Source organism: Microchirus variegatus, assembly GCF_963457635.1.
Source record: "Microchirus variegatus genome assembly, chromosome: 11".
In the NCBI taxonomy this organism is placed as follows: domain Eukaryota; kingdom Metazoa; phylum Chordata; class Actinopteri; order Pleuronectiformes; family Soleidae; genus Microchirus; species Microchirus variegatus.
Window position 1 is genome coordinate 13,524,498 of NC_139812.1, and position 21,598 is coordinate 13,546,095.

Below are 21,598 nucleotides of genomic sequence, written 5' to 3' on the forward strand. Positions count from 1 at the left end.
CAGTGAGTGAGTGCAGAGGTGGTGAATGGATCTCCTCTTCCTCCTCCTCCTCCTCCTCCTCCTGGTCATTTAGTCTGTGAGCAGCCAGTGGAGGAGCCGCGCGCGCACACACACACACACACACACACACGCTCCTGATACTGAGGAGGACTTCATCTCAGTGTCTACCCAGAGAAAGAACCGCGCAGTCGGGACGAACACTGGTTTATACATCGCCCCTTTTTTTGATTATTGTGGCTTGATTTTTCTTCTTCCTTTTTTCAACTATTTAATTTTTCTTTTTTTGTATTCTTTTTTGCCAAAGGAACTTTTTTTTTTTAAAGTCACGTTTCATTCACAAACTTTTACTTATGGTGCGCGAAAATGGGGTTAAGTTCTGGTTTCTCTCGTGGAAACATCGCCGCGTTGATGCTGATGCTGCTGCTGCTTGAAGGTAAGATTACAGACGCTCATCAGTTTGCATGAGAGACGCGAGGAGCGAACGATGGAGCTGCAACACTCAAACACACACACACACACACACACACACACACACACTGTGATCCACAGTGTTTCCCAATGTAGAGCAGGTTATTTCAATGTGTTTATGCAAATAAGGCAACAATTGCATTAAATGCACTGCTTAATTTATCATTTGAAAAAAAAAAGTGAACAGTTGAGTTTCTCTGTTTTGAAGCATTTATTTTTTATTTTCCCTTTCCTTCCTCTCAGTCAGAAAAGCTATTTGTTGTTAAACCTAAACAAAAACATGTTTGGTTTGAGTTTCACTTTAATGAACTCCACATAGTTCTGTGTTTAAATGACTGTGATGGTTATAAGATATATATGTGTGAAGTAACTGGTGGTGACTGATAGACCCACTTGAGAGAAACTTAACTGCAACATTTCAGGAGGCGAAGTGACTTTTTCCAAAATGGCAACACAGTGTTTCATGCTCTCATTGAGCTGCTGGCTGTTATGCATGGCACGGCGCGCTGAGACCTACAGTCAAATAAATACAGCCATATATCATAATATTCTAATCCCAGTCACAATCCCTCAGCCCAACTGTACCAACATTGCCGATCCCATGCAGGCTATATTTAAAGTGTCTCTCATAGCTGAGCAGTGTGCAAATCTCTGTGTGCTGCGAGGACGTCAAAATGTGACGCTGGGACAAATATAGGCCGTTGTGTGGAATTTCTGAGTTTGTTTTTGGACTTAAAAGCATCCTTAGCAGAGGTCACTGTCAGGGCTTTTATCAGGAATGTAGACTTTAAATGAAACGACTAGCCGCACAGTGTTTTTTAGTGGAATTGAGATATGGAAAATGTGGTTATCGTGCTGTTTCATGTGTGCATGAGTGTGAACTTACCAGGGAGGGAACTATACAGGCTTAGACCAAAGGGAGCAGTTTCCTGCAGAGTTGTTAAAATGATTAATTCTTAAGGTGCCACAGTTGCACATAATGCTCTCTGATTATTTATCTTCATGACAGAGAGTGGAATTCACAACACAAAGAGGCTGAGGGTCATAAATGTATATCACAGATACATTATCACACATCCAACATGCATTCACTTTGCATTCCTGTTTTTTTTTCCTCCCCTACACGATGGTCAGCAGGCTTTCCTCGTGATATTTATAGGTAAATGGTTGGTCTAGTTCGATTTCATATGTCAATGCCGACATGGTAATTAAACGGGTGCTGAAATGTACACCCTACATTAAAGGCAGTGCCCATCACCTGCCTGTTTGATGGAACAAAAGAGCGAGACTTGCTCAGAGAGGTGAAGAAGCGAGCCATGGGCAGGTGTGCAGCAGCTGCTCCTATCTCTGGGCAAACACTGGCTGTTTGTTTTCTTTAGAGAAATATCGCTTGTTATACCAGCGCACACACACAGTGTTCAGATTGCACGTCGGACGCTAACTTGCCTCAGAATGACACATCAGATTGATTTTGCTGTTTGGTATCGGTGTCACTTTTAGGAGGATGTTCTGCTTGTTGTTGACGTCATTTACAGTAAAAAAACCATTTCCTGCTCTGTGTTTACAGCTCTACACACAAATCCTTTTTCAGGAGTTCCCAGCGCTCACATTTTAATTAATTTAACTATATGCTTTGATGCTTTTTTTTGTGTGCCCTCCAAAGCAAACAATTTAATCTGAGAAATGGTTTTAGTACAGAATGTGCCCAGGCCGGTGAAAGTAGAAGTTATAATAATGATTGTATGGTATAGTTTTCAGGTTACTGATGAGTTTAGTTTTTTCTTGCTGGGATAATCAAACTGGCAATCAGAGTAATCAGCATTCTTAAATGGGGCTACAATGTTAACCTGTATTTAGGAGAGGCACCAAGTCCCATACATAGATTACACTTAATTGGAAGCTTTTTTTTTTTTGGTTGTAGTTTGGCTGTAAAGATGTTTTCTTGTAGTTATTCAGTGAAGAGCAGCAGCGCTTCAGTCTCCTGGACTGTCACGGTGGTTTTGACTGCTGGTGCCTCTGGGTGTGTGGACTCGCTCGATGACCTTTGCTTCATTTGATTAATTTAAATTCAAACCAGCTAATGATGTGAGTAGTTTGATGTCGGCCTAAGCAAGCACTGAAGAGCAGCTTTTATGATGAAAACCTGGTAAAAGCCTTTATCTAAATGAACCGAGTGAATGAATCGTCTTGACAAATGCGTCAGCGTAATCCATCACTTCCACGAGAAGAGTCGCAGATGTTTTCACATAAAAGCATTGATTGGTTTATCTCCCACCGTGACCTTGTTACTGTATCTTTGACCCCACCTCGCCCTCTGACCTTTGAAACCTTAACCAAACGGTAATCCTCAGTGATGACCCCCCCCACCCCATCCCAGAGGGGGGAGAGCCTCTTTAGCTGCTTCTCCTTGTCCTTGCATTACAATTCTGATTTTCATCAGTATCTTTGCTTTGAGAAGAACCAGGTCAATAAATCTCATTTCGTACATGCTGATATTTGATTTAGCTCCTAATTACATATGAGTTAGTGAAGCTTCTGTTTCATGTCGCCTGCAGATGCATTGTAAATCCTGTCAATTCTACTCTTCTGTTGTCACCACCTCTCACTCAGTACAGTTGAAAACATCTCAACACAATCTCTGTGCTGTGAAGTTTGTCTTTCACATAAAATGATGTAAACAGCAGGGATTTTCTTTGGGTCTTATGAAGAAAAACTCCCTCGGAGATGCAGCAGAAAGAAACACAATTCTTTGTTTGTGGCTCTTTATTTTTATTTTTTTAAATTATTCACTTAAAATAACAATTTTGGCATACAACGTACACCTCACCCTGTGATATAAAACCACAACCATCTGGCCTCAGCTGCACTCCAATCATTAAATCTTAACCTTACCCAGGAAATGAAAGGGCACTCAGCCACACATGCTGAGAAAATCTGAGAAAAAAATCGGTTTTCTTTTAAAGATGGAGATGTTGTTTCCCGCAAATGCAGTTTTAACATTTGGAACGGTCAGTAAAATCAAGATTTTATTAGAATCAGAACAATGATGCAGCAGTTTCAACCGTTCAGTTTTCACTCCTTTTGCCACTTCATCAGTTTTTCACCAAAACTTTATTGAAAACTCCATGTTGGTTTGTGATCAAACTGAGTGAACGGTTATTTTGTGTGGGGCGCCCCCCGCTTCGTTACTCCACTATCCCGACCTCTGACTCTGACTCTGTTGTTGCTCCTGGTGCTCGATGGCATGCGCGGATGTTGCTCCATACCTGTCAAAGCTCTCGCCCTGATCCTGTAGTCAGTTCAGGGTCACACTTCCCTCTCATGCATGGCTAGAATCTAATTTTCTGTGGTGAAAGGACAAGGAGACATTGATTGAAATTCTGTCCTCGGGGCATTTATTCCCCTTGTATCACATGAGTCTTGACAAGTTATTTTCTGGTCGCCTAGCGGTGCGCGCTGTGTTTGACCCGTCATTTACAACCGTCAACATAACAAAGCACAGGTTGTGCTCATTTGAATCTGCACGTGTGATACTATAGAGCTGGATGTTAGTTTGTATGGGTTGTTATTTAAAGGTGCATTATGTAATAAATCTAAAGCAACTGGCCATAAAATCCTCCTAATATGTCACAGAGACTCAGGAATAATATTCATATAACAAACTGAACTCACCAACAACCACAGTTGTTTGCAGACTGCAGACTGCAAATCATGTTTATGTTTTGAAATCATGTTTTGGCATGTGGCGCCACCTACTGCCGTCTACCAATCATTGCAGTCAGTAGAGTCTTAGCTACCGAGTAACCACGGGTTGCCAGTTACGTCAGATAACGAAACCTAAAAGACCTAGGTATTTTGAATTTGAATGTAGTAACCGTTTTTGGCCACATTCTTACATATGGCACCTTTAAATAGGATGAGCAAATGTTGACATTTTAATTTCCAAGTAAATTGGTCCGAAAAGGTTCCAGTCAGTTTCCCACAAACCCTGTTACTTCTTATCAGACAGAGAATACTCCTGCTTGCCCCTCCTCCACCTGCCACACCCTGCTGCTACCACTCTGTCCATTTGTTTCGTCCTTCACTCTAGAGACGTGGGTAAATATGTTGGAAATTATTTTTCGATCACGTTCCTCCACCTGCCAGTGAGAGAGAGAGAAAGCTCTGAAAGCCTTACTTCCGTTTATGCTGAAAGATCAGTGCCCTCCATTCTCTGCCATAAATTATGGCCCCTCCCTTCCCAGAATGTAATCCATCATCCACCATTAAACATGATGTGGTGACACACAGTACAACAAGCATTTAGACACTGGTACAACCGATAGTTACCCCTCATCTGTCTGTGTTTTAATCCCACATTAACAGGACAAATGTGGGATTAATGATGTTAAAATGTTACACACACTACTACTGTAATCCCTGCTTAAGCTGCATGGAGATGCCTACTAACAAGTTATATTTGATTCATCAGAACATTACAGACCTCAAATAATGACACATTTTTTAGCCCTAGTGACACCAGGGATGATCAGGGATCCTTTCTCAAATATCTGACTAGATTTCTATACCTTTTGTCCAGACTAGAGCTGCACAATTACTTGCAAAAGCAGTCGAAATTGCAATAAAATCTACATGCAATACCCAAAACAGCATTATGATAAAATTCTGCAGTGGTGGAAGAATTCAATGTCTAAAAAATCTTGCTCTTCAGATGAGAAAGTGCGCTCTGTTTGTGGATAGACTTCAAAAAATGTCAAATCTTTATGATTTTAGTAAAAATACAACCAAGTTGTCACAGTAATGAATCCTGTTGCAACCACAATATCCGCTAAAATGATTTTTTTGGCCATCTTTAGTTCCCTAACATTCTCCTTACCTTCGTCATGCATCTTAATTATGCCAGTTTGTTAACCTGTCCAGTTTATATTTTACACTTTCCTTTGACACAGTGAGTGAACACACGGATGTGATTAGTTTTTGACCTGTGAGGAGTCAGTATTCTTGCTTTTTATTTGGAAACTTGGAGTCGTAGCAGAAAACATTGCTCATAAATAAATCATCTGTTCATGACAATTGTGACAGAATGACATTTTCAACATTTGCCCTCGTCTCTGTACATGAGATTTTTTTTAATAAAAGTAGACTAATGACTCTTCCATCAGTCTGGAGCTCTGCGAAGTACCACATGTTCCATTTTGATGCCACTGTCACCCCCAGAGGAATTCTCAAACTGAATTTATACTTGTAGCAAACCCCCAAGGAGATGTTCTATTGGATTTATTTATGACTGATGAACATGGCTCATTGGATCTCAGGTCTTGTATTCTCTGAGGGCTAATTGCATTACATTATTGGGTAATTGATTATTATGTTACGGTATGCATCTCGGTAAACTGAGTAATTACCTGGAGCCTGACTGCCCCCTCCGAACTGAGATCAGGTATCATATTACTCTGATGAAAACTTTGATGGCTGTGTGATCATGACAGGAAATGACCTTCTCTGCTCGTTACACCTCACTGTTTTGAGACTGAAAGCTTCACGGTCGGGACTATATTAAATCCAGGTTCTGGATGCATTGTGATATGGCCAAAGCGGAAACCAGAGAGCGATTTCAAAACATTATAATCAATAATAGCCTTCATAAATGGAATTATAGCCCAATGTGCAGCTTTTTAGTTAATTGAATCTTTGAAGAGAACCAGTCCCATAACTGTTAAATCTTTGGAAGCGCAGTAATCACGATAGGTTTCAGAGTGATTATAATATTTATTGTCTTTACATCACCATATAACCGGGTGATGTGCCCCCTTCATGCTTCTCGCTGCAGGTTCTCTGTAATAGATGATGGATTCTTCAGAAAAATACGGATATTGATGGAGCAAATTAGGGAGCTGGCTGTGAAATGAAACCCATACTGTTGATGTGATATTTCTGCACCCATGCTGCCAAAGAAGTGGGTTCACATTACGTGCGGCACAGATGATTACACACATGCAGGCCTCAACCGTTCCCCTCGTCTGTCTCATCAGTGGAAAACAATCAGCATCACTGTTGATTACTACTGTTATTGATTGGTCTGCTGCCAGATACACGGCCTGGCCGATGGGTCGTTACAAAGGACTGATGTAGCACATGTTGACCTTGGGAATCAGAGGGCATGGGGCTGAGCTCTCACCGCGGGAGCTCCAGTCCATGAACAAGATTAGTGAGGGACCGAATCATACAGCAGCTTGACTGGGTCACTTCTCCTTAACCGCCATGTCTTTGATGAGGACACTCAGTGAGGGTGGGAGATCCATGTTTTGTTTCATAGAGGTAGATCAGTAAGCTTGTGGGTTAGTCCAGCCCATGAGCTCATAGCTGGTAAATCTATCAACCGAAGCACGCATTGAGCTAATTGAGTTCCTGTCTTTGTCTGGGACGACGGAGAGGGCGTTCCACCCTATCAGCTCTGACCAGTCCCAGACACACTGTGGTCTGTGGCTGACTGAGCACGTGGTCACCGATTTTGTGATGAGGTTTTGTCCTCTTTGTCCTTCCACTGTTAAAAAAAAAAAAAATATGACACAAAAACAAGACACTGACCGTTTAAACTCAACAGCAAAAATCAGAGACAGACAGGGACAGGGAGAGCATGCACAGGTGTAGGTGACTGAGAGTGTTTCACACTGTTGTTTTTCAGTCCAGTTTCACTATCCACTCAGCAGTACATGATATCTATTGTCAACACGGATTGCTACAAGAGTCCTCCTGTTCAAACACTGGCTTTGTTTGCGAAATTACTTATTCTAGCTTTTGAAGAAATGACACTATATGTTGCGGCTGAGCATCAGTTTTATGGGTGTTTGAGGGCCGTAAAAGGTCGGACTATGAAGCGAATGTTTACTCACTTTGATTTATGGCACATCAAGCTGGTTCAAAAACAGCATTATGTCATTCCCTGCGTTTCAACCTCAAATGATTATTTGTATCTTGCTGTCCTCGAGACATAGAACGATGTGCTGCTGTGTTTTATTTAAATAAAAATATATATATATATAATATTCCATGTGTGGTGTTAAGACGTGAGTTGTCATTACTTTCTATTTTCCCGTCATTCTTGTGCATCGTTTGCAGAAGGTAATGAGTCACGCTGAAATTTGTCATCATGGCTTCACCGACAAAAGATGCCATTTGCTAAGAGAGGCCTGCTTGATCCATTCAATTAATTAGTTTTCATATAAACTGCTTGCTTTCTGTTGGCCTCTGTCCTGGAAAGAAATTGAATTTTGAATGATATAAACGAATTGTGTTGCATGCAGTCCAATCACCATGGCTGTGTGCCAGCGTTCATAAATGCATACGGCTCTTATTGGTTAATATGTTGCTCCGTCTAGTTTTATTTGTGTAAGATTTGTGTGGATTAATTGTCTGTATTTATTTAATGAAGCGATGCAGAGTGATGGATGTTATAGCGTGTTAAAACGGCAAATAAATCAGGGATCTTTAGCGTTTCATCAAATTAGTACAGACCAATGTGTACTTTGATGAATATTGAGGAACAGTTTTCCTTTCTGTCAGCTTTAGGCTCGTGTCACTATGATAACAGCTCCCTCTAATGGCCGATGTATGTCCAGAGATGAAGGCCAGATGAAGATTGTATTGATTGCATTTACTGTGTGTTACTTCCCATAATTTTTCACAACAAAGTCTGTCATGTTTTCATGTAATACACTTATTTTAGACATATTAAAATGTATTATTACTTATTATTTATTCCAATAAATCATCATCTTTTCCACCTTGTTGTTAAAAATAGTTAATTTGTTATATTCTGTATTGATTTTTCGGGTAAAAATATAAGAACTGATTTGTGATTTAGGAAATATAATATGTATATATAGCATCTTTTTTTTTTTTTTTTACGTAAATGTATTGTTTCGTTGTATAGAAATGTTACAGAACAAAACCAAAAAGACTACAGAACGTCTACTTCTTTAAGTTTATCTGACAGATCTATATATCTTACTGTTGTTGATGCATTACCCTCACAACACTCAGTATATTAGCACAGTGATAGGATTAAAAAACCAAAAGTCATCCCTGAAATGTCAGTAGTCATGAAAGTGACTCCTGCCATCCCAGCAGGATTTACAATCAAGTGGCCTGCTGTTTGTGTTTGTCCCAGGGACACTTAATAAAAAGGGCTGTGGCCTCTGTTTGTGTATCTCCATCTTTATCCTTCAGGAAGGACGGCCACATTTTATCCATCAGCTCAGCCTCCTGTCATCCAAGCCTCATGAAATTAAATCAATGTCTGAAACCAGAGCTGAAGCCTCAACTGCACCAACAGAAATAGAAAATCTAGTTTTGCTGTCTGCTAATGACATTAGTGCGTTCCCTAAATGGTCGCCGACTGTCGTCAAAGAGGAACATAACAGGGGTATAATTACAGGAGGAACACTCACATCTCCATTTTCCTGTAAAACACACGGCCTGCTTTAGCTCTTTATGGATTACCCCCCACTCCAAACACATACATGCGTGCATACATCCGCACCCCCACACGGCAACAGGGCAGTGATTCATTTATCCTACATATCATGTTTTCCCTTGTAATTAAGCTCCTCAAGGTGAACGCAAGGAGAATCGGAAACCGCACGTTATTGACCAGATGAGAAATTCATTAAAAGAGCTGCATAAGTGTCATTTGAACCCTCCTTTCAATTTCCGCTGCAGTGGAGGTGGAGATGAAAAAGGCATCAGAGGAGAACGAAAAAAAACCTGAACCTGTCATACTCCATGTATGTCTTAATTTCCACTCACTGCCCAGACAGGTTTGACAGTGTGCATTGTTGTCGCTATCAAATATCCAGGAAGAGATGTCTGAGCGGGATAACGGCTGTTATCCTGCTCTGTAATAAGACGGTAATGCACGGCCTTATTTTCCAGTTATCAGGGCTGCTGCTGTGGAACAGGAGGCAGGATAGGTCATCTGCTAATAAGAGGGCTGGTGGTTCTGTCCACGTCCGAATGTGTCCTCTTTGGGCGTGAAGTGTGAGCAGCGTGGGATAGAAAAGTGTGTGAATGAGTGAATGAACAAAACTGTAATAGTGCAATATAAAATACAAACTATTTACAATGAGTAGAACTCGGGCTGTACGATAAATAATGTTTAAATCCAAATCACATTTTAAAACAAACATCTTTAAGTTTTCATCCTCACATTAGACCACAGAGTCGGTAATCAAGTGTAATTTTTTCATCACTTTTTAAATCTATTTTACAGTGAATATTGAACTTGACTTGGAAAATGATATTGCAAATCACAAATACAGCTGATTATTTTGGATTTTGAATTATTTTTTATTAAGGTGCATTATGTAATAAATCTAAAGCAACTGGCCATAAAATCCTCCTAATATGTCACAGAGACTCAGGAATAATGTTCATATAACAAACTGAACTCACCAACAACAACAGTACAGCCAAAATATATGCATAACATATAAGACTGCAAATCATGTTTATGTTTTGAAATCATGTTTTGGCATGTGGCGCCACCAACCACCATTTACCAATCATTGCAGTCAGTAGAGTCTCCGCTGCCGCGCAACCACAGGTTGCCAGTTACGTCAGAAAACGAAACCTAAAAGACCTTGGTATTTTGAATTTGAATGTAGTTACTGTTTTTGGCCACATTCTTACATATGGCACCTTTAATTCTGCAGGAGTGACCGGGTTGTACTTCCCTCAGAAGGAGTACATAGAGACGGTATACGTTGGCCAGCCTGCAGGTACGCCGATCCTCCAGGTGCACGCTATGCTGGACAACGATTCCGAGCGGCCGCACTTCTACCTGTGCTGGAGCGTGCTCAAACGTCCGCCCCACAACTCCTGGTTCCACATGGACATCAACACTGGAATATTGTCCTTAAACAAAACCCTCGAGGAGAGCGACTTCACCTTCCCAAGTGAGTTGGGCACGCGCATTTTCATGGAGTTGCGCAGTAATATACAAAAGTATATAAAAATAGTAAAATGGTCTCTGTATATTCCTGTTTCAGTGCTGCATGCGTGATAGTGAATGATTTTCCTGATGTTTGCGCTCTTTGCATACTAATAATGCTTTGGCTTCGTGTTCAGGTTGTAAAAATAGAAAAATCCATTCAACAAAAAGAGCACTGTCTGAGATTAAAATGCCTCCTGTTTTTCTTTTGGCTGTGAATCCCTTCAGATCAACATTCGTTGTCTGTGAAGAAGTTGGTCCTTCATGCCACGGTTCTACCCAACGTCTCCAGGAAACCTCACTGCATGAACAGAAACTCCCCTCGGATCACTCTGGACTTTGTCAACGCCTCATTGCCACAGTGTGCTCAAACAGATATGAAGGAACTCTGCTTCCCACACAGAGACACTGCCAACCCTCACATAATGGAGAACAGGTTCCCCGGGGCCATCAGGCAACTCCGACGTCTTACCAGACTCAATGTTTGTCCTAACTACACCATCTCTTATAATGTGGAATCAGGTCAGAAACAAATACATTATGTGAACGCTCACACCTGTGTATAATACCGTTCAAAAGTTTGGGGTCACCTATACAATTTTTACAAGTTTTCCATTAAAAGCTCACATTTTATTCATCAAAAGAGTTGCAAAATTAATAGAAAATATAGTCAAGACATTGACAAGATTAGAAATAATGATTTTTATTCAAGATAATAATTTTGCCCAGCAAAACTGTTTTCAGCTGTGCTAACATAATTGCACAAGGGTTTTCTAATCATCCAATAGCCTTCTAACGCAATTAGCAAAAACAATGTACCATTAGAACACTGGAGAGATGGTTGCTGTAAATGGGCCTCTATACACCTATGTACATATTCCATTAAAAACCAGATGTTTGCAGCTAGAATAGTCGTTTACCACATCAACGATGTATAGAGTGTATTTCTGATTCATTTAATGTTATATTCATTGAAAAAAAAGTGATTTTCCTTCAAAAATAAGGGCATTTAAGTGACCCCAAACTTTTGAACGGTCGTGTACAGTTAGAATAGTTTGACATTTTAGCAAAATGCTTATTTTATTGTTGCAAAGGTCATGTCAGACCTTTTTCTGACTCACTATATTTCAGTCAAAGACTGAAACACTCTTAACACACACTTTTTCCCCTCTTCCTCTTCTTCACAGAAACCCCAGCGCCCTTTGCTGTGAACGACAACTCCACAGAGCTGGTGGTGACCGCTCCGTTAGACCGCGAGGAGAGCGAATGCTACAGACTCCTGCTGGTCTGCACAGTCCGAACAGAAACAGTCATCACCAAGGTGGAGACGTCCCTGGACGTGTTTGTCATGGACGAGGATGATAACGCGCCGTATGTAAATGGGACAGACACAACAGATATTATCATCAGCTTCAATCGTACAAAGGTGAGAGGGAGAGTTAGTACTCGTCTGGTCAGGTTTGCTTTTCCAGACACAATGTCAGACAATGTCTCACTGTCTTGTTCTTTTTACCCTTAGGGTGGCTCCTTTGGAACCTTGTTTGTCTTTGACAGGGATTTAACACCCTTATTTCACATTGACAAGAGTCACAGTAAGTACAGGGGGACCTTGCTCAATGGTGATGCATGGATAAATAAAACGTTTGACATAAAAGGCACCTTCAGTGAAAAGAAAGCTGCTCATGGAGGCATTCGAGAGACCATTCATGACTACCGTAAGTAAATCCAGCTCACCTGTTTTTATCATCAATGTAGTTGAAAGAAACAATTTTACATGTATACCTGTTTTTCTACTCGTTGATTTTAGAGCTTGTCCTGAAGAGGAACCTGTATGTGAACGAGAGTCGCTCGGTGCAGCTGGACTACCTGGTCAATGACACGACCTACCCCGGTCTGGAGGGAACAGTGTCGCTGCACTTCAACATCACCATCTTACCAGTGCACATCCGCTTCGCAAACGTCACGCACACGTTCACACTGAGGCGCAGAGCTTCCGTGTATGCTCAGGTAAAACTTACCGAACGCAAAGTCGAAATGTGTAACAAGTCAGTCATAAACTGAATTTATAGGCCATTACAAAATGTGTTAGCCACTGCAATTATTTCTCCTTAATATATTGGCCAATATAAGTCTACTCTTAATGTGATTGCAGTGGCATTTAACCAACTGAAGTTATTGTGTCTAAGGTCTGGTCATAGATTTACCAGCACAATTCTTTAGCAGCAGCAGATAGAGCTAAAACAATTAATAGATGAATCGATTATGAATCGATTACTAAATTAATCTATTTTGATAATCGATTAATCGGTTTGAAGTTTTTTTTCATGATTAAAACAAGATTTAATTTGATTGTTTTAGCTTCTTGAATGTGGACATGTTCTGGTTTCTTTGCTCCACATAACAAAGAAATCATTCAAACTGAATCATTTTGGTCTCTGGACAAAACAAGACATTCAAGAACATCAACATTTACAGGTTTGAAAAACACTGATCAACATTTTCTTTCCGCATTTTCTGACATTTTGTGGACCAATCGATAAATCGTGGAAATAATCTCCATAAATAAAACTCCAACATTTCTGTGTTGTAGGAAATGTTTTTGAGGATTTGTTGATTTTGGAAGAAATTGTCACAAAACAAATCAATCTTGTAGTGTTTGACCAGAATCATGTCTGTGTTTTAGTGGATATATCATGTTGTAAGATGGAAATAGTCAGAGGTTACACATTTCTATTGGTGCTCATATGGTTTATAAAATGTTTATGAAGGTTATTTAATTTTATTTTGAAATGTTCATTCCACAGAAGTGCTGACTCACTGACAGACATTACTGCCACCTGCTGGAAGTCTCAATCTTTTTAATGACCCATAATGATGTGGAGTTTTTATTCCCTTGTTTTTCTCTCGTCTCAGGTTGGCAGAGTGTGCGTGGAAAACTGCCACCAGTTTGATGGCTTCAGTGTCACGTACCGCCTCGAGGTGCCAGATAAGAACTCGTCTGCTGACTTGCAGTTCTGCTACGGAGCCATTAGCATTACCCAGTCTCCTGGCGAGATGTGGGGACTGCTCTATGTGAACGACTCGGAGGCTTTGCGCAAGCCCGAGTGCCAGGACCTGCAGTATTTCGTTGTCGCCCGGGAGGAGCACACACAGCAGGAGGCCACCACACAGATCCACATCCAACTGGATAGTGAAGGTGAGACGGCAACAGCCAGGTTAGATTTCATCAAGTGAAGTCTCAAGATTTACTTTTGCTTGCACCATATTGAGGTTTTGCTACCTGAGATGTCATCTGTAAACCAGGCATCTATTGAATGGAGCCCCCTGGTGGCTATTCATTATATTCTTACATCCAGATTAGCTTCAACCAGCAAACTGGAAGACTATTCCCACTTCGTTATAGCCAGGCTATGCCTTCATATCTTAAATCTAACCTTTAATCTGCAGCCTCATATTTAGAGATTAGAGCCAGAGTTCTCTTTCAACTTTGCAACTCCTTACAATTTAACACCACCAAAGGCACACATGAGGCATCCTTTTAAAAGTGTTTCCCCTTTCCCTAAATGCCTGTTACAGATTGGTTATGTGTGTTGTGTGGCTCTGTTGAAAATAGTTAACAAAGGCAGCCAGGAGAGCCAGCAGTTCATGTCCTGTGCCGAAAACAGGCGACGGGGAGACTGCGAGCCTGTCCGAGGCCTGGGGGCAACCACAGGGAGATGTCAGTGGAGGCAAGGCACAGAGAAAGGTACTATTTCATTCATTACTACTTACCATCATCAAATAGACCTTGAACCCAATGAGACTATGTAGGAAAACGTGTTTCTCACAGTGGTGGCAATGGAACAAATTAAAGCCCGGATCCAGCACTTGTATCCATTTCAGTTACATGCTTTTTTTTTGCAACAGGATGCAAGTCATGGAAAATGTGGTTTTAATTATGATAAATCCAAGCACTAGCAACATTTAGTCTGGTGCCCACAGTGGTGCCTTGTTGTTTAAACACCTAAACCCTTCATTTTTAGGCCACGTGAACTAAAACTCAGAATTTGTTTCCTTGGCAATGAAATGCATGCATCGATGTTAGTCAAGTGCACATTGTTTGTCATCTGTTGTTTCAGGAATATCTGAAAATTACTCAACCTGCTCGCCCGATCTGCGGACATGCCCAGATAGCTTTTGTGATGCAGTGGAAAGCAAAGACCCATTAATATGCCCACAAGACTGTACAAGTATGAAACATGTCTTTCCCTGCAAATGCTACATGATTATGAAATGTAGACGTGTAACTAAAAGCATTTCTCTTGTCTCTGAAGAGGAAACCGTGATCGGAGGTCACGAACGAGGTTTAGGGAACGGGATTAAAGCTGGATATGGGACCTGCTACTGCTACTCTGAAAGATGCTTCTGTGAGAAGGAAGACATTGAGGGTGAGTTGTCATAAATCACACGATAAATCACACTTGGTGATAAAATGTCATGTCATCTGGAGAATGAACCAGCAATTGATAGCTGCTTTCTTCAAAAATGACACTTGTGCAATATCCTCCTCCTCCAGAGGCAATATGTGACGACATGTGCAAGACTATCATCGCCACGTCTCTGCTGCTATCCTTTGTCGCCTCCATCCTCCTGTCCTCATACTGCATTCACCGGTATCACAAGAACTCACCCAAACCACCGATAGCCTCTGCAGAAATGACGTTCCGTCGGCCAGCTCAGGCTTATCCCATCAGCTTCCCCGCTAACAACCTACGGCGTGGCTCACAGGAATCTATTGAGACTGATACCTTTAAAATACCTGTAAGCTTCTTCTTTTCTCCTCCTTCTTCTTCTTCTTCTGTGTTGTTGTAACATTTGAGAAACCAGAGATATCACACTGTTTCAACAGGAAGATCCAAAGTGGGAGTTTCCTCGTAAAAACCTTGTACTTGGCAAGACTTTAGGAGAAGGAGAGTTTGGAAAAGTTGTCAAGGCGACAGCGTTCAGGCTGAAAGGAAAAGCAGGTTACACCACTGTGGCTGTGAAAATGCTTAAAGGTAAAACGAGCCAGGCAAAGATCAGACAAGTCATGATGATATATGAGGAATTAGTGTCTGGAGAGATGAATGTTTTTTTCATTACAATCCCTGCTTCTCCTCCATATAACAGAGAACGCCTCGCACAGTGAGCTGCGTGACCTGCTGTCAGAATTCACTTTACTGAAGCAAGTCAACCATCCGCATGTCATAAAGATGTATGGAGCGTGCAGTCAGGAAGGTAAGGCCTCGCTCCCTCCACCTGTCGTTCACACACCGGGGCATGTGTGCGGCACATGGGGTCTTAGTGCTGCTCTGTTTCTCTCAATAGGTCCATTGTATCTGATTGTGGAGTACGCCAAGTATGGGTCGCTCCGCAACTTCCTGCGCGAGAGTCGGAAAGTTGGCCCAAGCTACATGGGCAGGGACGCTAACCGAAACTCCAGCTACCTGGAGAACCCAGACGACAGGGCGCTCACCATGGGCGACCTGATCTCCTTTGCGTGGCAGATCTCCAGAGGCATGCAGTACCTGGCTGAAATGAAGGTACTTTGTCAAAGAGGTTTACATTCAAATGTTTTGATTGCAACCTAAATACAAAAACCAGAGGAGCTGAAGTCCTGAGTTCAAACTGAGCATGTTTCAGCATATGTTTTTCCAAGTTTAAAGCTGCAGTGTGTAACTTCTGTCGCCAAAACATTGTTAGCGTCACGGAATGAGCAGACAATGATTTAAAGACAGTAAAGTTATTTTTCTAATAGTTTTTCAGCGATTAGTTCGAAAACAAGCTGCTGGAAATAAAAAAAGATTTGAACTGAGCTTCTGCAGTGAGAGAGGCAGAGTCAGTCTGCAAGAGTCAGAACTATGAGGATAAGGAGAATTCTCCTGGCATTTTTAGCCATGGAGGCGAGCAGAGACATCAGACTTTCCTCACTCCTCAGATGAGCCTGCAGAACTTTCAGAAAGGATGACTCTTAGTCTGTATTCCAACCATGTGCCGCTGTCTCTTCAGCCTTCACTCCATCATTTGTGATGTAAAATGCATCACGAAAACACACCATTGCTGTACTGAGATTCACAGAGGGCGTCATGTGGAGAGGAAAGGTTTAATCAGCAACTCATTTTACAATGATTTAAGCCTAACATACATTTTTTAATGTTTAAAAGTTATGCATTACATCTTTAAATATAATTTCAAGTCTTAAGTGTTGAGGACAGTTTAAATATCGGTCTAAATGAAGCTGAATTATCGGTATTAAACTGTCAGTTGAAAGCAGAGAGATGAATGAAGCTGAACTGAGCATCTTGGTCTGACAGCTCGTTCACAGGGACCTTGCAGCACGAAACGTCCTCGTCGCTGAGGGAAGGAAGATGAAGATCTCAGACTTTGGCCTCTCCAGAGACGTGTACGAAGAGGACTCGTATGTTAAGAGGAGCAAGGTAAAAAAAAAGAAGGCAGTAGAAAAGTACAAACGTTTTTAGAAAACAATTTATACAAAAAATTAACCATGTCTCTCTTTGTTTTCCAGGGCCGTATTCCTGTTAAATGGATGGCAATAGAGTCCTTGTTTGATCACATATACACAACGCAAAGTGATGTGTGAGTGCAATAAGTATTTAAAATATGACTGATAAAATGTCATATCTGTACAGTTAATATGAAGATAATAAGCCAAGCTGTACTGCATGAAGACCAAGATTAGCCTTTGCTAAAAAAAACCACAAAAAACCCCCACAAAAAAGGTTTAATTTAATTTCTTTTTTGATCTTCTTCCAAGCTGGTCCTTTGGTGTGCTGCTGTGGGAAATAGTGACACTGGGAGGAAATCCATACCCAGGCATCGCTCCTGAACGCCTCTTTAACCTCCTCAAAACTGGCTACAGAATGGAAAGACCAGAGAACTGCTCAGAGGAAATGTGAGCTCCTCTCTATTACTGCACAGCATCTTCTCATATTTGCCGAGACGCCGTTCCACAGCACATGCAGATGTGGAAAGTAACTCATCTGGGAGAATAGCATTACACTTACACTTCTCCCAATGTGCAACTTTTTCCCCTCTACAGGTATAACCTCATGCTTCGGTGCTGGAAACAAGAACCAGACAAGAGGCAGACATTCTCAGACATCAGCAAAGAGCTCGAAAAGATGATGGTGAAAAGTCGGGTATGATGACGCTGTACAATACATCATAATAAGTTATTCATAATCTTCCACAGGAAAGAAGTGAGGCGGAGGAATTAATCATCTTCTTTCCATGCATTACAGGCATCACATTAAGTGATTCATCAGTGTGATCTTAAGCTGCATTTCCATCAAGTGGTACAGAGAAGTTCAGCTCATTACTGTGTACAGTTTAGAGACAGTAATCCTGGATCTGGATTGCATTTAACCCTTAGAACATAGAGCATTTTGGCTGTTTTTTTCATTACTATGTTAAAATGTACAGTATATACAGAGGCCATAGGACTGTGCAATATAGAGTGTCTTGTATTCTTTTTCTCAGCACAACCTAGACAATCTGATCTGAAATTTGACAATATGTCACAGATCAAAGTTCACTTGGCTCGTTTTTATGAACAAAAATGAAATAAAAACTGTCGAATTTTGTGACTTCTGCACAATTATTGCTACTTTATATCACTACTAAAAATGTGATATAAAATGAATCGTAAGTTGGACTCAACACATTTTTTTTAAAATCCTGAATATGTGACACACCAGGATGACCATATAAGGACATCCTGGGGGTATATTATTCCCACGGCAATTTGCCATAGGTGCACCTGTGAGCAAGTGAGCCAAGTGAGCACTAAGGGTTAATAACATCATACCAACATGACACAGTATAGCATGTCAAAAAATACTACAAAGAAGAAGATGAACATGACATAGTAAACACTGTTGTGACTGAACATTGTTCTCCCTGTGTGTGCGTGGGTTTTCTCCAGGTTCTCCGGTCTCCTCCCACAGTCCAAAAACATGCAGATTTGGGGATTCGGCAAATTGGACACTCTAAATTGACCGTAGGTGTGAGTGTGAGAGTGACTGGTTGTTTGTGTCTATGTGTCCCTGTGATGGACTGGCGTCCTGTCCAGGGTGTGACCCCGCCTTTCACCCTATGTCAGCTGGGATTGGCACAAGCGGTAGAAGATGACTTGATTGAACGTTGTGCCATTTTTGCTGGACATAATAACACACCGCTGCCTCTTTAAATTCACGTACATAGACACAAGTTGGGCCTGCTTCACTGAATGATCTGTCCCTCTTCCCAAAATGCTTCAGATACCATAATTAGTGCCTGAATCCTAAAATGTGGCCTTGGCCCGTGTAATCATAGAGCATTCCAGTCTGGGTCCTGCTGCTGATGTGAGGCAGCTAAATATAGAGCATTTAAGGACAAGGGAATGCAGACATCCCATAATACTGCAGGCGAGATCACGTCGTCTCTGTTATCAACAACAACAACAAAAAAAGAGGCCGCGGTTAAATCATTGTAGGTGGTAAAGGAGAAGTTTTTTTTGAACAGACCTCACAGTCAGTGAACGCCTCTGACCTTTAACATGAGCTGTGCCTCCGCTCCTCTTAAGCAGCCTAAAAACACCTCTATCTGCTCTTGTCAGGATTACCTGGACCTTGCAGCTTCCACGCCCGCCGATGCTCTGCTGTACGATGACGCCCTCTCTGAAGAGGACACTCCACTAGTGGACTGTAATAACGCCCCTCTCCCTCGAACCCTCCCTTCCACATGGATTGAAAACAAGCTCTATGGTAGAATCTCCCATGCATTTACTAGATTTTAGAAACAGGACACACAACACAATCTCTCTCTCTTTTTTGGCAAGTTGTGATTGGCTTTTCCATAGTCCAGTGTGTGTGACTGTGATGTAGGCATGCCTTTTTTGCTGATTAATTCTGACATATCTCCCATTTCATTATAAATGTGAGGTTCAGTAGAGAAAAAAAAAAAGATCTTGTGTCTTGACTTTTTTGGTTTCTTTGGACCTGCTTCTAATGTACATAATGCTGACCCCCAAAATTTGTAAATACTGAATAAACCCTTCATTTTAGTTCATATGCTCATATTCACCCGCATTTTATTTGTACATTTACCATTTCACCACATTCCATTGTCACCATTTTCTTTGCATTTGGAAGGAACAGCGTGTCACATTTGAAACAGGTCCTCTGCTGAATCAATCACTCTCTGTGGTTTGAATTCCAGATTGTCTTACATTTCCTGACTTTTTAAAATGTATATTAGCCATACGTAAATAGTACTGCCACAATGCTGAACAGAGAAACAGTAAGGCTTTTGAACGCAGCTCTAAAGTGACTCACAGAGGAAGAACACACTCATTACTGTCCATCGTCATTGCTCGACAGCTACAGGGCGACAACCACAGATCATATTATTGCTTTTCACGTTACAAAAGCACCCAAATAATTCATACATGATCTTTTTATTTAAAAGAATGCAAATTTAGAGTTGCAACTTTACACACCTGAGAGTCAAATTCAGGAGCCATTTCAGTGACGGGCACTGCAGAGTTTTGATTTGAGAGCCTTACTGTCTGCACGATGTTTGTGTTTCACTGAGTGCAGAAAAATGATATGTTCTCGTTTTTAGGCATGTCATACCCGAACTGGCCTGAGAAGAGCCCGGTACCGCTCAACAGACATGATGCCACTAATCCAGTCTTTACAAGATATGCCAATGATAGTGTTTATGCAAACTGGATGGCTTTGCCTTCACCCGCAAAAGCTGTGGACAAGCTCGATAGCTAAAGACAAACCAACACTGTAGAAAAGATGACTAATTGGTAGATGTATATATTTCTATAAGACTGTGTATATATATACGATCTGATGCTAAAGTTGGTTCCCTTTTATTTCTGTTGCATGGGTTGCATTCAAGGTTTAAAGCAAACTGGCTGGATCAACGTAGACCATGCTTCATTCTGCTCTTCAGTATGTTAATTATTACCTCATGGGTCATGTTGGCCGAGTTGTATCACTGCATGACTAGTGTACCAGATTGTATGTCAGTGTCAATGTCTTTAAGTGCCTGTGCCGCTTCTACAATACCCTCCAATTGTTAATGTGCGACTGTGAAGATCTTGTTCCAGCCCAGGAATTAAAGGGGACGTCTTTACCATCACTGTTGTAGACAGCTGGGATTGAGTGGACAGAAAATGCTGAACTTTGTTCCGCAAATGTAAAGTTTCTACTGTTGGAGAATCCAGCTCCTCCAAATGTCAAAGACCCATTTTGTGTTTCTCACACAAAGATGTTTCAAAGCTGTTGTTGCCAAAGAAAAAAAGTAACACAGACATGTTCAGTGAACGAGTTCATTCTCTTTTTTTGTTGTTTTTTTTTTACATGAAAAATATCAACGAGTGAGCTCTACTGCAGTGTGAGGACATGAGATTTAATGTAGATCGTAACAATGTTCTTTCGTCAGACTGTGGTTCACTTTGTTTTTTTGGATTCACTGTAATTGCAATCTTTGTGGAAATAACCGTACGGTGATGTAAAGTAAGGAGTGTCAATCATTGTCCTGTTATTATTTGATTATGTTACAATTAATAATAAACATTCAAAATGTGCAGTTTGTCTGAACATGGACACGTTTCTGCATGATAGCCTTTTTCACAATTGAGAAAAAAAAAAAAAAAGATTCTCATTTCAATAACATTTCAATATCATGTTACGCTTCTGTTTACCTCCAGCCTTGATTTTTTTTTAAAGGTATTTAACTACTCTAGTTGCAGGAATATTAATTAATAGTAGAATTATCAGCCATTTATGCTCATTTTTAATTTTTCGGATCTGGAAAACTATTTATTTATTTATTTATGTATGCATATTTTAAACTTTATTTTGTGTCAGTTTAGCATAAAATTTAAGTAAATAAAATTAACTTTTTTTATGATGTAAAATATGTCTGGTTTTTTTCATATAAAAAATAAAAAATATCTCTCAGAGAAGTGTAGAATTCCTCTAGTATTAAAATATACATGATAGTTGCTCCCATGACCCCCGGTGTAATATGTAATACTTACATTCCAACAACAGGAAACATTTTATAGTGTTAATAAAAAAGCATTCAGTAAAATGGCTGTGT

General features: G+C 40.8%; 1 protein-coding gene across 1 annotated transcript; it reads left to right on the top strand.

Moving 5' to 3' along the window:
* The first annotated feature begins 334 nt into the window (after positions 1-334).
* Positions 335-20,797, top strand: ret (ret proto-oncogene receptor tyrosine kinase). Its single transcript, XM_083898169.1, has 20 exons — positions 335-433; positions 10,182-10,424; positions 10,688-10,981; positions 11,647-11,885; positions 11,979-12,174; positions 12,267-12,466; positions 13,373-13,655; positions 14,073-14,204; positions 14,578-14,688; positions 14,773-14,886; positions 15,015-15,259; positions 15,348-15,495; positions 15,608-15,715; positions 15,806-16,020; positions 16,792-16,914; positions 17,004-17,074; positions 17,253-17,390; positions 17,538-17,637; positions 19,095-19,242; positions 20,102-20,797. The coding sequence occupies exons 1-20, from the start codon at positions 364-366 to the stop codon at positions 20,257-20,259; spliced, it is 3,336 nt and encodes a 1,111-aa protein (XP_083754295.1). The 5' UTR covers positions 335-363; the 3' UTR covers positions 20,260-20,797.
* Positions 20,798-21,598: the final 801 nt, after the last annotated feature.

Coding starts and splice junctions, on each gene's coding strand:
- ret (XM_083898169.1), top strand. CDS start 364: ATGGGGTTAAGTTCTGGTTTCTCTCGTGGAAACATCGCCGCGTTGATG. Junction 14,689..14,772: donor ATGCCCACAAGACTGTACAA/GTATGAAACATG, acceptor TTGTCTCTGAAG/AGGAAACCGTGATCGGAGGT. Junction 15,496..15,607: donor GGCTGTGAAAATGCTTAAAG/GTAAAACGAGCC, acceptor TCCATATAACAG/AGAACGCCTCGCACAGTGAG.